This window comes from Symphalangus syndactylus, chromosome 15, assembly GCF_028878055.3.
Source record: "Symphalangus syndactylus isolate Jambi chromosome 15, NHGRI_mSymSyn1-v2.1_pri, whole genome shotgun sequence".
Lineage (NCBI taxonomy): Eukaryota > Metazoa > Chordata > Mammalia > Primates > Hylobatidae > Symphalangus > Symphalangus syndactylus.
In genome coordinates this window covers 94,348,177-94,366,915 of record NC_072437.2, presented here as the reverse complement: position 1 = coordinate 94,366,915, position 18,739 = coordinate 94,348,177, and the positions used below count along the sequence as shown (strand labels likewise).

Below are 18,739 nucleotides of genomic sequence, written 5' to 3'. Positions count from 1 at the left end.
CCTTGTCCAATACAGAAGGGCCCTTAGACAACCCTGACCATACGTGGTTCTCAGATGGGAGCTCTTTTTCCTTACAAGGACAGTGCCTTGCAGGATACGCCATAGTCTCCCTCACTCAAATCATACAAGCAAAACCTCTGCCGCCCAATACTACTAATCAACAAGCAGAACTCATTGCAGCCACCCGAGCTTTCGAGTTGGCAGCGGACACCTCACTCACACTTTCCAAATATGTTTTCCATATCATCCTCTCTCATTCGGCCCCATTTGCTACAACACCAGCAGCTACCACGAGGCTTTTAACACCACCTTTTGCAAACTCCTCCTTACCCGGCCCCTGTATACCGACTACATTAGTCAACTCACCTTACTCTCCTTTGCTGAAAGCTTACAAGCCTACCAATTCAATCACCCAAGATCTAACTCTCTCCAAACTAGCCACAGTCTTCCTTCCCATCATGCTCAGAAACTCCCTAACAACCTCCCTCCTAGGAACAGGACTCGGCGCCACCTCTCTAGGATATAGCGTTTCCCAACTCTCAGATCTCCAGACGCAAATGCAAGATGCCATCAAGGAAACAGCACAATCCTTAGCTGCCCTCCAACACCAAATCACATCTCTAGCTGGTGTAACCCTACAAAATTGGCACGCTATTGACTTACTCACGGCCGAAAAAGGAGGTCTTGTATCTTCTTACAAGAAAATTGCTGTTACTACATTAATGAGTCTCAAGTAGTTAAAACCAACATAAAAAACCTCAACCAAATCAAATGAAAACTAATGGATGTAAGGTCCCAGGCCTCCTTATGGGAAGCCCTAAAGACCCCCGTCATAGCCTGGCTTCTCCCCTTTTAGGCCCAGTAATGGGCATCTTTGCCTTTTGTGCACTCCTGCCTTGCCTCATCAAATTCATAAAAAAACAAATTAATTCTATATCTAATCAAACATTTAACCAGCTTCTCCTCAGAAATTATCAACTCCTGGTGACCTGCGAAGACACAGTGGAATCCAGGGACAGTCTCACGCCCTGTTAACTGTCAGCGCACCAAACATCTGGTACCAGTCCTCCAGACGCTGTCCAGCCCGCATTGTACACCCCATTGCTCACCGCAAGTAGGTCTACCAGGTGCTAAACATAGCTGTCTTTTTCTTAGACATAACTAATGTTTTCCCTCTTTATTTTCTTCTTAAAGCAGATTGCCCTACAAACTGACTACAACTCCACTACCTACAGCCTACCGCTTTTGCCAGTTCTTAAACTGCCTTCGCACAGATAGCTGGCTCATCACCAACCTCTCCTTACCTCTCAACTGGCTTATGTCATTAGAAGATGTATACCTACAAGGAACATTCATGGACTTCACACCTCAAGAGACGTTCAACTATAGCGCCTTATTACTTGGCCTTATACTCTTACTGTGCCCCGTATAAAACCTCAATGGCCCTCCTGTACCCCTTCCTCACGATGCCCCCACTCAGCAGGAAGCAGCCAGACAGATCACAGCACCCCCTTCCCCGACATTTAAAAAAAAAAAAACAAAAAAGGGAGGAATGTTAGGTAACATGGGCACAGTAAGATGGTGCCGGTTCCGGGTTCTTCACCCCCGGTTCCCGGTTCTCCACCCTGTAAGCCCACCAAGAGAAGGTCAATCAGGGAAGAACACCTCCTGCCTTTTACTCAAACCCCACCCCTAAGCCAATCACCGATGCCCACGTAGCCCCACTGAGTATAAAAACCCAGCACCTAAGCAGCTCGCCCCTTCTTCCTTCCTTCTCCTCCTCCGTGTGGTGTGGCCTTGGTGCCTCCAATAAAATCTCTTGACCGCGACCAGTGTGTCTTTGGTTTGAGCCTGATTGGGTCCGACTCTTTGAGTCGGTCCAACTCTTTCACCCACAGCTTAGAGACCTGAAAACAGATCACATCATAGGACTCCTTGCAGACACTCTCCAGTATCAATCTGGAGCCTAATAGCTTAGCTGTGTCTAGACCCAGAAAAACTATAACAATCACTACAGTTCAGCTCTCAGGAAGCCCCAATCCCTAGGGGAAGGGAGGAGAACACCACATCAAGGGAGCACCCCATGGGACAAAAGAATCTGAACAATAGCCCTTGAGCCCTAGATCTTCCCTCTGACATAAGCTACCCAAATGATAAGGAACCAGAAAAACAATTCTGGTAATATGACAAAGCAAGATTCTTTAACACCCCCAAAAGATCACACTACCTCACTAGAAATGGAGCCAAACCAAGAATCTCTAAATTGTCAGAAAAATAATTCATAAGTTTGAGTATTAAGCTACCCTCAGAGACACCAGAGAAATGTGAAAAACAACTTTAAAAAATTAAAAACAGGCTGGGCAGAGTGGCTCACATCTGTAATCCCAGCACTTTAGGAGCCTGAGACGTGTGGAAAATCTGAGGTTAGGAATTCAAGACCACTCTGGCCAACCTGGTAAAACCCCATCTCTACTAAAAATTAAAAAATTAGCCAGGCGAGGTGGCAGGCACCTGTAATCTCAGCTATTTCAAAGACCGAGGCAGGAGAATCACTTGGACCCAGGAGGCAGTGGTTGCAGTGAGCCGAGATGGCGCCACTGCACTCCAGTCTGGGCGACAGCACGAGACTCTGTCCAAAAAAACAGAGTTATAGGACATGGACAGAAAAATCTCCAGAGAAATAGATAGATAGCATAAATAAATAAAAAACAATCACACCTTCTGAAAAAAAGGACACACTTACAGAAATACAAAATACACTGGAAAGTGTCAACAATAGAATCAAACAAGCAGAAGAAAGAACTTCAGAGTTCCAAGACAAGGCTTTTGAATTAACCCAATCCATCAAAGACAAAAAAGAATTTTAAAAAATGAACAAAGCCTCCAACAATTTGGGATTATGTCAAATTATCAAACCTAAGAATAATTGGTGTTCCTGAGAAAGAAAAGAAATCTGAAAGTTTGGGAAACATATTAGAGGGAAAAAGCAAGGAAAACTTCCCTGGCCTTGCTAGAGATCTAGATAGCCAAATACAAGAAGCACAAAGAACACCCGGGAAATTTATCACAAAAAGATCATTGTCTAGGCACCTAGTCCTCAGGTTATGTAAAGTGAAGACAAGGAAAGAATCTTAAAGCTGTGAGGAAAAAGTATCAAGTAACTTATAAAGGAATACCTATCAGATTAACAGCAGATTTCTCAGCAGAAACCCTACAAGCCAGAAGAGATTAGGGTCCTACCTTTAGTCTCCTTAAACAAAACAACTGTCATCCAAGAATTTTGTATCCAATGAAACTAAGCTTCATAAATGAAAGAAAGATACAATCTTTTTCAGACAAACAAATGTTGATACAATTTGCCACTACCAAGCCAGTACTACAAGATCTGCAAAAAAGAGTTGTAAATATTGAAACAAATCCTCAAAATACATCAAAATAGAACCCACTTAAAAGTATAAATCTCACAGGATATATAAAACAGTAACATAATGAAAAAAACAAACAAACAAGGTATTCAGGCAATAACCAGCATGATGAATAGAATAGTACCTCACATCTCAATATTGACATTGAATGTGAATGGCCTAAATGTTCCACTTAAAAGATACAGAATGGAAGAATGGATCAGAATTCACCAACCAAGTATCTGCTGTCTTCAAGAGACTCACCTAACAACACATAAGGACTCACATAAACTTAAGGTAGAGGGGTGGAAAAAGATATTCCATGCAAATGGACACCAAAAATGAGCAGGAGTAGCTATTGTTATATCAGACAAAACAGACTTTAAAGCAAAAGCAGTTAAAAAAAGACAAAGAGGAAGATTATATAATGATAAAAGGACTAGTCCAACAGGAAAATATCACAATCCTAAATATATATATATATATATATATATACACCTAACACTGGAGCTCCCATATTTATAAAACAATTACTACTAAACCTAAAAAAATGACATAGACTTCAGTATCCCACTGACAACACTAGACAGGTCATCAAGACAGAAAGTCAACAAAGTAACAATGGACTTAAACTATACCCTAGAACAAATGGACTTAACAGATATTTACAGAACATTCTACCCAACAACTGCAGAATGTACATTCATCAGCACATGGAAAATTCTTCAAGATAGAGCATATGACAGGTCACAAAAGAAATCTCAATAAATTTCAGATAACTGAAATTATATCAACTACTCTCTCAAACGACAGTGGAACAAAATTGGAAATCAATTCGAAAAGGAACCCTCAAAAGCATGCAAATACATGGAAATTAAATAACCTGCTCCTGAATGATTGTTGCATCAATAATGAAATCAATATGGAAATTTAAAAATTATTTGAACTGAATGATAATAGTGACACAACCTATGAAAAGCTTTGGGATACAGCAAAAGCAGTGCCTGCAACAAAAAGTTGGAAAGAGGACAAACAGACAATCTAAGGTCACACCTCAAGAAACTAGAGAAACAAGAACAAACCAAACCCAAACCCAGCAGAAGAAAAGAAATAACAAAGATCAGAGCTGAACTAAATACAACTGTAAGACAAAAATAATACAAAAGATAAATGAAACAAAAGCTAGGGATTTGAAAAGATAGACAAAATTGATAGACCATTAGCAAGATTAACAAAGAAAAGGAGAGGGAAGATCCAAATAAGCTCGATTAGAAACAAACAGGGGATATTATAACTGCTACCACAGAAATACAAAAGATCATTCCAGGCTACTATGAATACCTTTACATGCACATAGTAGAAAATCTAGAGAAGATAAATAAATTCTGGGAAATATACAAGATTCCTAGATTAAACCAGGAAGAAATTAAATTCCGAACAGACCAGTAATAAGCAGCAAGACTGAAACGGTAGTAAAAAACATGCCAACAAGAAAAAGTCCAGAATCAGACAAGTTCACAGTTGAATTCTATGAGAAATTCAAAGAATTGGTACCAATCCTATTGACACTATATCAAAAAATAGAGAAAGAGAGACTTCTCCCTAAATCACTCTATGAAGCCAGTATCACCCTAATACTGAAACCAGGAAAGAACATCACAAAAAAAGGAAGATTACAGACCAATCTCCCTGATGAACATAGATGCAAAAATCCTCAACAAAATACTAGCTAATGGAATCCAACAGCAAATAAAAAAGGTAATCCACTATGATCAAGTGGGTTTCATAGTAGGGATTCAGGGGTGGTTTCACATAAGCAAGTTAATAAATGTGATATACGACATAAACAGAATTAAAAACAAAAATAACATTATCATCTCAATAGAGACAGAAAAAGCATTTGACAAAATCTACCAACCCTTTATGATTAAAACCCTCAGCAAAATCAGCGTAGAAAGGACATACTTTAAGGTAATAAAAGCCATCTATGACAACCCCACAGCCAACATTATACTGAATGGGGAAAAGCTGAAAGCATTCCCTCTGAGAACTGGAACAAGTCAAGGATGCTCACTTTCACCACTTCTATTCAACATAGTACTTAGAAGTCCTAGCCAGAGTAATCAGACAAGAGAAAGAAATAAAGGGCATCCAAATCAGTAAAGAGAAAGTCAAACTGTCGCTGTTCACCAATGTTATAATGGTGTACCTAGAAAACCCTAAAGCTTCATCCTAAAAGCTCCTAGAACTGATAAATGAATTCAGCAATGTTTTAGGATACAAAATCAAGGTACACAAATCAGTGGCACTGCTATACTCCAACAGCAACCAAGCTGAGAATCAAATCAAGAACTCAACTCCTTTCACAACAGCTGCAAAACAAACAAATAAATAAACACAAAAAAAAACACTTAGGAGTATATTACACCTAACCAAAGAGATGAAAGACCTCTACCAGGAAAACCACAAAACACTGCCGAAAAAAATCACAGATGACACAAACAAATGGAAACACATGCCATGCTCATGGATGGGTAGAATCAATATTGTAAAAATGACCACACTGCCGAAAGCAATCTACAAATTCAAGGCAATTTCCATCAAAATACCACCATCATTCTTCACAGAACTAGAACAATTCTAAAATTCATATAGAATCAATAAAGAATCCACATAGCCAAAGTAAGGCTAAGCAAAAAGAACAAATCTGGAGGCATCATATTACCTGACTTCAAACGATACTATAAGGCTAAAGTCACCAAAACAGCAGGGTGCTGGTGTGAAAATAGGCTCATAGACCAATGGAACAGAATACAGAACCCAGAAATAAAGCCAAATACCTACAATCAACTGATCTCCAATAACACAAACAAAAACATAAACTGGAGAAAGCACACGCTATTCAACAAATGGTGCTGGGATCATTGGCAAGAAGAATGAAACTGGATCCTCATCTCTCACCTTATACAAAAATTAACTCAAGATGGATCAAAGACTTACATCTAAGACTTGAAATCACAAAAATTCTAGAAGATAACATTGGAAAAACCCTTCTAGGTATTATCTTAGGCAAGGATTTTATGACCACAAACCCAAAAGCAAATGCAATAAAAACAGAGATTAATAGCTGGGACTTAATTCAACTAAAAAGCTTCTGCACAGTAAAAGCAATAATCAGCAGAGTAAACAGACAACCCACAGAGTGGGAGAAAATCTTCGCAAACTATGCATCTGACAAAGGAATAATATCCAGAATATACGAGGAACTCAAACAAATCAGCAAGAATAAAACAAATAATCCCATCAAAAAGTGGGCTAAAGACATGAATAAACAACTCTCAATTCTCAAATATATAAATAGCCAACAAACATATGAAAAAATGCTCATCATCACTAATTATCAGGAAGATGCAAATCAAAACCACAATGCCATACCACCTTACTCCTGCAAGAATGACCATAATCAAAAAATCAAAAAATAATAGATGTTGGTGTGGATGTGGTGAAAATGGAATATTTGTATACTGCTGGTGGGAATGTAAACTAGTACAAACCACTATGGAAAACAGTGTGGTGACTCCTTAAAGAACTAAAAGCAGAACTACCATTTGATCCAGCAATCCTACTACTGGATATCTACCCAAAGGAAAAGAAGTCATTATATGAGAACGATACTTGCACATACATGTTCATAACAGCAGAATTCGCAATTGCAGAAATCTGGAATCAGCCCAAATGCCCATCAATTAACAAGTGAAGAAAGAAAATGTGATACAAATGTACTATGGAATACTAATGAGCCTTAAAAAGGAATGAAATAATGGCATTTGCAGCAACCTGGATGAATTTGGAGACCATTATTCTAAGTGAAGTAACTCAGGAATGGAAAAGTAAACATCGTATGTTCTCACTCATAAGTGGGAGCTAAGCTATGAGGATGCAAAGGCATAAGAATGATACAATGGACTTTGGGGACTTTGGGGAATGGGTGGGAGGTGAGTGAGGGATGAAAGACTACACACTGGGTGCAGTGTACACTGCTTGGGTAAAGGGTGCACCAAAACCTCAGAAATCACCACTAAAGAACTTGTACATATAACCAAACATCACCTTTCCCAGAAAAACTACTGAAATAATATTTTAAAAATAAATAAAAGTTAAATGAGAGAAATGACATTAGTGTTCAGTGACAGACAATCTATTCATGGATGTAGGAAGGCTGGAAATAATGGGAAATCCACATAAAGTCAACATTGCCTGTGCTAAAACAAAACCTGATGACTCCATTTTCTTAAGAGCAAAATTGCAAAAAGTGACATTAACATCCATCCTAGAAGAATGAAACACATATCACCTTTACTGATATGAGTAAATGATTTGTTTTTCCTTGAAAGAGTATCCAAGTATATCGTGTTCATTTTCACACTGATCAAAGAGAGCACCCTTTTGTCAACAGGCATCTGCAGTTTTCAGGACCTGGCAGAAATTCCATCTTCCACCTTTAAAGGTCAGGCACAAAATCAGAGGCAGCTGGTAGGCCCCTCTGCCCAGAGCCAAGTGACTGGGACCATTAGTGGGAAGGACAGAAGCTTGAGCTTCCCTGGTCCCCCAGATGGTCTGGGTGCTGCCCTCCCCTGCTGCAGGCTGCACCCTGTGAGGTTGCTGATTCCATGAGGCACCGGCCCCACCCTCGTGGGACCCTATGGCCAGAGGGTGCCTGGCGCGCGATGCTTTGCACGCTTTCTGGTGTCCTGATTCCAATGCTCACCAAGCTCTGCACACTTGGCCCTAGCCGCAGACTTTGGAAACTTCTGGCAGCCGAATTTCTAAGGGAAAGTCCCAACCACTGCACTGTTGTCATGGGCAGCTACCTGAGCTGGCTCCTGGGCTGACCCCGGGCCAGGGTGCTACCCCGAGCCCAGAAGCACCAGCTTATGTGGTCCAGGCCCATCCTCTGCTCCAAGGTCGAGGACCGCTACAAAGTCCTCTATGTCAATGGGAAGCGCTGAGTCCACACCCGGCCCCTCCCCAAGGCTCCTCCTAGCTGGGACTATGCCACGGGCATCCAGAGAGAGATGGTCTCCGAGGCCTGGAGGCGCTTTCCCAACAGCCCACCACTCCTGAGCATCACCTGGCCGGGCTTTTCCGAGGCTCACCTGGCCTACATGAAGCGGTGGCTTTGGAAGGCCCGGCACCCCTGGCCCGATCACAGCCTGGTGGTTGAGCTTGGTGAGGGAGGGGCAATTCCTGAGGCTTGAGTAGGTGGTTTTCCCCTCACAGTGTAAACAAAGCCACTGGAAAGTTCAAGCTGGGTGGAGCCCACCGCAGCACCCCAAAGTGGCTGTAACCAGACTGCCTCTCTAGATTCCTCCCGTCTGGGCAGGGCATCTCTGAAAGAAAGGCAGCAGCCGCAGTAAGGAGCTTATAGATAAAACTCCCATCTCCCTGGGACAGAGCACCTGGGGGAAGGGGCGGCTGTGGGTGCAGCTTCAGCAGACTTAAATGTTCCTGCCTGTCGGCTCTGAAGAGAGCAGTAGATCTCCCAGCACAGCACTGGAACTCTGCTAAGGGTCAGACTGCCTCCTCAAGCGGGTCCCTGAACTCCATGCCTCCTGACTGGGAGACACCTCCCAGCAGGGGCAGACAGACACCTCATACAGGAGAGCTCCGGCTGGCATTTGGAGGGTGAGCCTCTGGGATGAAGCTTCCAGAAGAAGGAGGAAGCAGCAATCTTTGCTGTTCTGCAGCCTCCACTGGTGATGCCCAGGCAAACAGGGTCTGGAGTGGACCTCCAGCAAACTCCAGCAGACCTGCAGAGAAGGAGCCTGACTGATAAAAGGAAAACTAACAAACAGAATGCAATAATATCAACATCAACAAAAAGGATGCCCATGCAAAAGCAGTAACATCAACATCAACAAAAAAGATGCCCCATCTGAAGATCACCAACATCAAATAACAAAGGTAGATAAATCCATGAAGATGAGGGAAAACCGGCACAAAAAGGCTGAAAATTCCAAACACCAGAACACCTCTTGTCCTCCAAAGGATCATAACTCCTTGCTAGCAAGGGAGCAAAACTGGATGGAGAATGAATTTGACGAATTGACAGAAGTAGGCTTCAAAACGTGGGTAACAACAAACTCTTCTGAGCTAAAGGAGCATGTTCTAACTCAATGCAAGGAAGCTAAGAACCTTGAAAAATGGTTACATGAATTGCTAACTAGAATAATCAGTTTAGAGAAGAACATAAATGAACTGATGGAGCTGAAAACACAGCATGAAAACATCATGAAGCATACACAGGTATCAATAGCTGAATCGATCAAGTAGAAGAAAGGATATCAGAGACTGAAGATCAACTCAATGAAATAAAGCATGAAGACAAGATTAGAGAAAAAAGAATGAAAAGGAATGAACAAAGCCTCCAAGAAATATGGGACCATGTGAAAAGACCAAACCTACATTTGATTGGTGTACCTGAAAGTGACAGGGAGAATGGAACCAAGTTGGAAAACACACTTCAGGATATTATCCAGGAGAACTTCCTCAACCTAGCAAGATAGGCCAATATTCAATTTCAGGAAATACAGAGAACATCACAAAGATACTCCTCAAGAAGAGCAACCTCAAGACATAATCATCTGATTCACCAAGGTTGAAATGAAGGAAAAAATGTTAAGGGCAGCCAGAGAGAAAGGTCGGGTTACCCACAAAGGGAAGTCCATCAGCCTAACAGTGGATCTCTCTGCAGAAACCCTACAAGCCACAATATTCAAGTGGGGGACAATATTCAAGATTCTTAAAGAAAACAATTTTCAACCCAGAATTTCATATCCAGCCAAACTAAACTTCATAAGCAAAGGAGAAATAAAATCCTTGACAGACAAGCAAATGCTGAGAGATTGTGTCACCACCAGGCCTGCCTTACAAGAGCTCCTGAAGGAAGCACTAAATATGGAAAGGAAAAATTGGTACCAGTCACTTCAAAAACATACCAAATTGTAATTACCATCAACACCATGAAGAAACTGCATCAACTAACAGGCAAAATAACCAGCCAGCATCATAATTACAGGATCAAATTCACACATAACAATATTAACCTTAAATGTAAATGGGGTAAACACCCCACTTAAAAGACACAGACTGGCAAACTGGATAAAGAATCAAGACCCATCAGTGTGCTGTATTCAGGAGACCCATCTCACATGTGAAGACACACATAGGCTCAAAATAAAGGGGTGGAGGAATATTTACTAAGCAAATGGAAAGCAAAAAAAAAACAAGAGTTGCAATCCTAGTGTCTAATAAAACAGACTTTAAACCAACAAAGATCAAAAAAGATAAAAAAGGGCATTACATAATGTTAAAGGGATCAATGCAACAAGAAGAGCTAACTATCCTAAATATATATGCACCCAATACAGGAGCACCGAGATTCATAAAGCAAGTTCTTGGAGACCTACAGAGAGACTTAGACTCCCACACAATAATAGTGGGACACTTTAACACCCAACTGTCAATATTAGACAGATCAACGAGACAAAATTAACAGGGATATTCAGGACTTGAACTCAGCTCTGGACCAAGCCGACTTAATAGACATCTACAGAACTCTCCACCCCAATCTGACAGAATATACATTCTTCTCAGCACCACATCACACTTACTCTAAAATTGACTGCATAATTGTAAGGAGGTTAGTTTTAATGTAAACAAATCTGTCCTTGTTTACCTTTGAGATTTGGGCTAAAATATGGTAAATGTACAATACATAATTATCAAAAAGTGCAAGTGTTTCTTCTTCACCACAGCTTTCTGAATTTGAGTCTTAGGTGAACCTCACTCCCTTCCATCAGAGGACTTTTTGTAATGGAGGAACAAACTGAGAGTGGCCTTGGGAAGGTACTCACAGTGCCTCCATGTGGAATCTTAGCTGTTGGGTTTTTCTTTTCTTTTTTTTTTTTTTTTTTTTTTTTTTTGAGACAGTCTCACTCTGTGGCCCAGGCTGGAGTGCAGTGGTGTGATCTCGGCTCACTGTAGCCTCTGCCTCTTGGGTTCAAGCGATTCTCGTGCCTCAGCCTCCAGAGTAGCTGGGATTACAGGCACACACCACCAAGTCCAGCTAATTTTTGTATTTTTAGTAGAGATGGGGTTTCCCCATGTTGCCAGGCTGGTCTCAAACTCCTGGCCTCCAGCAATCCATCCACCTCAGCCTCCCAAAGTGCTGGGATTACAGTCGTGAGCCAACACGCAAAGACTGGTTTTTCTTTTTCTTTGTTATTCCAGAAGTTATTTTTTATTCCAGGTATTTCTCTTCATTTCCTGGGACAGTCTGAAAGTTAAGCCTCCTAGATCTCAAGTTAAAGGAAACTATCAATAGTGTTTGGTGGATAATGGCTTTGACTCTGTGTTCAGTGAACCATCTAAGTCTCTTGTGAAATAAAAAGAAAACAGGGATTGAGGAGCAAGGGAATATCTCTGAGGACAACACGAAGAAAAATGGAAAGGTTTCAGCAGAAAGAAAAGAAGAGAATTAGTGAGGCATACTGCCAAAGTTGAAGATGGAGGCACCAGGGATTCCCGCAAAGCTGTCTGACAAGGGAAAGGGCCTGCTGCCTGCAATCAGCCAAGTGACCAGGCCAAGCCAAGAGCTACTGGCCTGGCTCAAGAGCTCAGGGGCCAAAGGAGCTGAGTCCTTGCCCTCTAAAGCTCCCCAGTCTCCAAATTAAGAACCTCTCATTCTCCCAGAGCCTCTGGCAGGTGATCCCCCCAACAGCGCTAAGGCGGCATGTGACATCTTCCATGCCCTGTAGGAGTGATACCCATCAGTGTTACTAGTTTTGCTGGGTGTCCAATGATCAACCATGGGAACATACATTGTTCTCTAAATTAAGACACCCACAAACACAAGGAAAAGCATTTGAGTCCTGAAGGAGTAGGATGGAGGCAGCACCTCATATGTGTACTTCCAGAACCGAACTGAGCTTTGAAGAAGTGACACTCTTATTACAAAAATGTGTAAATATGAATGAGTCAGCCTCAGAAGAATTTGATCTGCCTGTCTCTATCACAGTGGTATTTTTATGCAGTAGTATAGTCTTAAAACCTTGACTGTTGCAAAACAAACTCAACTAAGATTATTTTTATAACTTTGAAGTTTTTCCACATTTTGTGCATAAAGTAAAACTGTGAACATTTGTCACATCATACTATTTCAAAGGTGCATAATTCAAGTTAACATCAAATTTATAACATCCTGATGAAGGTGCAGTGGTGGGGGACAGCAATGGCAGCTTGGTGAAGGACAGCATCACAGCTTTGAATATCATCTCTCTGCCTACAGATAACGCCTTTATATCTCTAGCCAGGTCCTGTCCTCTAAACTCCAGTCCCATAAATCCCACGCTGTATCCTGCCGGATGACCAAAGACATTTCAACCTTCTCATGTCCTTGCTTGACTCTTATCTGCCTTTCTAAACGCACTTCTCTATGTGGCAACTCCATTCTTCCAGTTGCTCAGGCCAGAAACCCGGAGTTCTTCTCCATGGCTTTCTCTCTTGCAGCCCATGCCTAATGAGTCAGGAACTTCTTTGGCTCTACCTTCTCTCTGTCTCATCACCAAATGGACAAAGGCCCTAAACAGTTATGACATTAACCCCTTAGGACCTATATACTCCAAAATATTTGCACTTTGGCCCTTGACAGAAAACAACTTCTGAGCCTTGTTTTATAGGGCGTATTAGAGAAGAAAGAAACTATGAAAAGCTGGATGGTAGTAACAAGGGCCATCAGTTTAAAGGTGACATGAAGGATGACAGTTGCACACAGATGAGTTTCACAAATGTCTGCACCTACAGACAGATGGAAGATAGAAAAAGGCTCTCCTTAAAGGATGAAAGGCATTCATATTTTAGACAATTATCACCATCTTACATGATGACTATCTAAACGTACAGCAGGAAAAGGCAGAAACTGTTGGATCGGTTACCTGAAGGATCGGAACTGTAGAGACTGGTGGCTGTTGTTATGGGTCCTGGTGGGTGGATGGCGCTCGCTGAAGACCTCTGACTTGCAATCAGAATCCTGCTCTTTGCAGATGGTAAACGGGACATTGCACCCAATCCTAGCTGGGGCTTAAGGAGCATGGCTGACCGATAGAAAGTTGGAGGGACTTCATAATGAGCATAGGGAGGAGAACAAAACTCTTCTTTTCCAGGGTGGTCTGTCACCTATGATAAATGAACAAAAACTCAATCAGAGACCTTCACATCATAGTGTCAGTTCTATACAGGACCACGAGACCGAGGCTGAACCAATGACCACTCTGGTACCACTTAGCTGCTTGATCACAAGTCCCCTACCTTCCCTGGGCCACAGTGTCTTCGTCTCCTGATTGACAACACACTGGATGATCTCTCAGGTCTCTTCTAGTTCTACTACTCTATGAATCTATAGTTCACTGGGGTTAAAAAGAACTCACTGGATAAGATTTTTTTAATTCCATTGTTACCTAAATCACTGGAATCTGAGTAAGTAGCCAAACTATAAATGTCAATAAAGCAAAGAAAGCATTTAGCAAATGTTCATAAAATTATGAAAGTTTTATTATACCTGTGGGAAAAAAGCTGTAATTTGTATGATAACCTAGTCTTAGACTGACTAGATAAACTGTGTCCATTTATATTAGATCTTTACGGGGCTACTTAGGAAGCAAAAATTGCATTGTTAATAAAGAAGGAAACATTTTCCAGAAAAAAGGGAAGTTAATGGAAAATGTATTTTCAGACCTATACTATGTGTTTACCTAGTTAAAAACCTGAGCCTGAGTTACCTCCTCTGGTGGTCTGCCCTAGTGAGGCGATGCTCCCAGGAAGGTTTGAGCAAGTTTCACCAGAATAGAAGTTCTAGGGCACAATCTCATCAACCACTGACTTCACAGCACCAAAATCAATGTCTAGCACATAGGTAAAGTCAATAAATATTTATTGAAGAATCATGTTTCCATTTTTTCCTAAGTTTAATAATAACATAACGTTACTGTCACTTTCTCCTGTAGCTAGCAGTTTGGCCTAGAATACAACCTGTGGGCAGTACCTTTTATATATGCAATTCTGTACTCACTATCTGTTCATATTATCAGTGTTTTATTAATATTAAACAGGAAAAAAGAGAGAGAACTAAATAATCTATTCCTTCAAGTCACAATAAAAAATAGTGCTAAAGGCTATGCATGAAAAGATACATCTGTTAATTAACTCTGTTCTAAATCACAGCACATTTTATGTGTCAAACTTATATCTCAGGAATCGTAAGCATTTAACAGTATTCTTTAATAGGGGCTATAAAAGCTTTGATCCAAGCTGTTGAAGAGATAAACCCTTAAATTGATACTCATTTAATGTTGAAATAGATACAAAGTCCTCCTTCAAATTGACATTGTAGAAACAAAAGACTAGGCCTTTAAAGTTTTATCATAATCACACTGTAAAATATGCATGATTGTTATAGTAGATAGATTGTCCTTGGCTACAGCAAATTATATTCCTATGAAAGAACATTCTACATCTGCACTCTGATAAATTTTTTACCATTCTCTACTTATTCTCACTATCAATCTCTGGTTTTTCTCATATATATACTTTTTAAATTTTAGTTTCTAAATTTTGGGTCCCATTGCGCATTGCTTTGAGCAGGTGCTCTTATGAAGAAATTAATATCATTTCCAAACTACATCTGTCAGGTTTTAGGATTGCAGTATGCTGATCTTAGTAGTTACTCAGTGCCTTGAAACTGAGTTCTTTTTAGGGATTAAAATTCACCACACTCTCACTCAACAATGATCTTAAGGATTTCAGTAACTTCAATGCCAGACATTTTGTTGGGTAATTTGTTTCTGGTAAGATCGCAAATTCTTTAAAAGTGGGAAAACTGAGCCTTTGATGTCTAGTCTGTGCATTTTTAATTAAACAAGGGAATCTACAAAAAGCTTCATACTCTTTTCCTTCATCTTTACTGACAGAATACAGCAGGTGATGCTGCACAGTCATAAACACATAGAGAACAACCCCAAATGTTGCTGTTTCCCTCCCTCCATCCCAATGGAGAGTTTTTAGAGAACTCACTTTGAAAGCAAACAAAAGAACCCTATGATTGCAAACAAACTCGTTAAGTCAAGGCATACGAACAAATACATTCTTACCAGGCTGTCCCTCTTCCTATTTGCCCTGCACTGTTCTCAATGGGATAGTGTGCCCTGGAGACAGAGGGTACAGGTGAAGGCCTTGTTAACAAGCCACTGGGATAGTGGTGGGAACGGTGTCTGGGATGGTTAATTTTATGTGTCAACTTGGCTGGGTCGCCAATACCCAGATATTTGGTCAAGCATTCTAGATGCTGCCATGAAAGTATTTCTTATATTAGATTAACATTTAAATCAGTAGACCTTGAATAAAGCAGCAGACCCTTCAGCATGTAGGTGAGTCTCATCTAATCAGCTGCAGGCTTTAATAGAAACAGACTGACTCCTCCTAAAGAAAAGGGGATTCTGCCAGTAGATCACCTTCAGACCCAAGCTGCAGCACCGACTCTACCCTATGTCTCTAGGCTGCCGTCCTGCCTTGCAGATTTTTGACTTGCCATCCTCTACAATCATGAGCCAATTTCTTAAAATCGATCAATCAATCAATCTCTATATATAGATTATGTGATGTAACCTCTCTCTATATACATCTATATCCATGTCTCTCTCTCTATATATATATTAAAATATACACATAATATATATTGAAAGAGAGAGACATAAGTATAGATGTATATAGACCCGTGAACACACACCACACACACACACACACACACACACACCTATTTGTCTGGGGAACCCCAATCGATGCAGTGCCCCTCAGAGATGAGTGGCAGCAGACAGTGAAGAAGGAGAGCAGCCCTGGATCATACTTCTGTACACTGCACGCACATCGCCTCACTCCATCCTCTCAGCTCTGCCCCTTTCTTCCCACCTCCCTTTACCAAAAATATAAAGGGCTCCTAAGTTGTTGGAGGGAGGGAGTGTCCCTGAGACCTCAGGAGAGCCAGTGGCAGAGGGCACCTGTTTAGGTAAACATATTTAATACCTGGACATGACTAGATCCCAGATGATCTTGGAAGCCACTTCTGGAAGTTTTAAATGCCTGTGCTGTTCCTGCCAACCGGGAAAAGAGCTCCTCTCTCAGAAGAGTGCTTACTCTTGATTTTTCCACTTCTACCCATGCTATGTAACCAGCAGGGATCTGTCAATAATGATGGAAGAGTCTGAAGCTGGTTTGGGTTTATATTTTTAAGAGGTTCTCATTTTATTTAAAAAAAAACTGGCTTCTATAACTGAAAAATACTTCTATTGCAATACATTATCAAAAATGTGTTCTTTTCCTAGAGACCAGACTGCAGCCACCCCATGATGAGCTTGGAGCACACTGGCAGAAGTCCACTTTTTTATCTCCCAGCACTGAGCTCAAACACAAGAGGGGGACTCGCTGGGTTACATCATGTCATAGCTGTAGCAGGTGGCCAAGGACCAGCCTGTTCCCCACTTTTGAGTAAAGAAGGTTACCATAGAAATGAGCCCAGCACAACACCTTGGTATCCTCCTGCAGCCTGAGAAGAGGCCTGGGTCTCTCAGATGCTCTGATGATGGCAGAAAATGGTCCCCAGACACAGGGAGGGAAACTGACATTTCAAATGAACTTGTAAAGTCGAGGCACAAAAACAAATAAATTCTTTGAAGAAGACTGTGGGATGCTCGAGGTGCGAGGCCATGATGCTCTCTCCACACCAGTGGGGTCTCTCTGAACCCCTCAGAACCGCCAAAGCCACACAATGTCCATACAATCCCATTTCCTTGAGTCTTGACGAGGTGCCTAGATAATGAAGTAGAGAAAATAGTTTGGGGAAAACTATGCATGTAATATATAAACTATTCTTGGAGGAAGCAGAAACAACACAGAAAAGAAATATACAGGAAAATATAGAAGGGCACAAAGAAAGAATTACAGACAACGTGGGGTTTGGGCCTACATATCCAAATCAATTTCCCTCATGAGTTTGTTTTTATAGAGAAAAATCTAGGCTCTGGCTATGGTTTGGATATGGTTTGCTTGTTTCTGCCAACTCTTATGTTGAAATGTGATCTCCAATGCTGGAGGTGGGGTCTAGGGGGAGGTGTGTGGGCCATGGGGGCAGATGCCTCATGAATGGCTTCGTGCCCTCCTTTTGGTAACGAGCAAGTTCTTGCTCTATTAGTTCCCATGAGAGCTGGTCCTTAAAGAGAGGCCTGGCACCTCCCCGACTCCCCTCTTGCTCATCTCTCGCCACGTGATCAATGCACACATGGTTCCCCTTCTCCTTCCCCCATGAGTGGAAGCAGCCTGAGGCCTCACCATAGGCAGATGCTGGTGCCATGCTTCCTCTCCAGCCTGCAGAACCATGAGCCAAATAAACCTCTTTTCCTTATAATTTACCCAGCCTCAGGTATTCTTTCATAGCAACATAAATGGACTGACAGGTCTCTTCATGGAACCTCTGCAGTGATTCCCTGCCTTATAGAAGAGCACAGCTTCAGAGCCTGACCCTGAGCCTCAGAGGCCCAGGTGGATGAATGTTTAGAAATTTGAGAATGACTCACTGTAACCAAATTCAGAGACTGACGTATAAAACCAGAAGTGCAATTTGCTCACTTTTAATCGGAGACCACTGGCTAAAGCCAGACTCAAGTGTCCTCTAGCCGGAATATGTTCTCATTGCAGGGCAGAGTAAGAAGCCACTTACAAACAAGATGCCATGCAGCCCCGCACAGCAAGACAAACCCCTGCCAAGCTGACTGGACCCCTGAATTCTCCAGCCAGAATCCTCTCTAGAGATGTGAGGTAGGAAGTCAGTTACAATCAGAGGCCTGGTGGCAGGCCCAAAGTCAGAACACAGGGAGCAAGCTGTGTGATTTGGTTGCTAAGGACCTACTGCAAGGCAGCACAGCTGGTCGGCCTGTTGGGGTATCTAGTCAGTGATTGCCTAGGACGATGTCTGCTGCTGAGAATGGATTCAACTTTGTCTTTGTGCTAGATGTGACAACTTCTGCTATGATTGATACATTCTTTAAATATACCAATATATCTAATCAAGCTAGAGTCCAAATTTGGACTCAATCATCCTATCTCTAGAAACCCTTGGTACACTTTTGTTTGGTTCCAACACATACAGAGTTCATGATTCAGTTATCACTCAACATTTTTTGAGCACATACTTATAACGAGCACCATTCTAAATTCTGGGAACACAACGG

General features: G+C 41.6%; 1 protein-coding gene across 7 annotated transcripts in view; it reads right to left on the bottom strand.

The window, feature by feature from the left end:
- The window catches only part of MTUS2 (microtubule associated scaffold protein 2), a 729,967-nt gene that overhangs the window by 472,473 nt on the left and 238,755 nt on the right, over positions 1–18,739 (bottom strand). For all 7 annotated transcript variants that reach the window (XM_055244645.2, XM_055244647.2, XM_055244648.2 and 4 more), the window contains one exon: positions 13,400–13,640. In XM_055244645.2, coding sequence (XP_055100620.1) covers positions 13,400–13,640 — 241 coding nt within the window. The remainder of the gene's footprint in view (positions 1–13,399; positions 13,641–18,739) is intronic.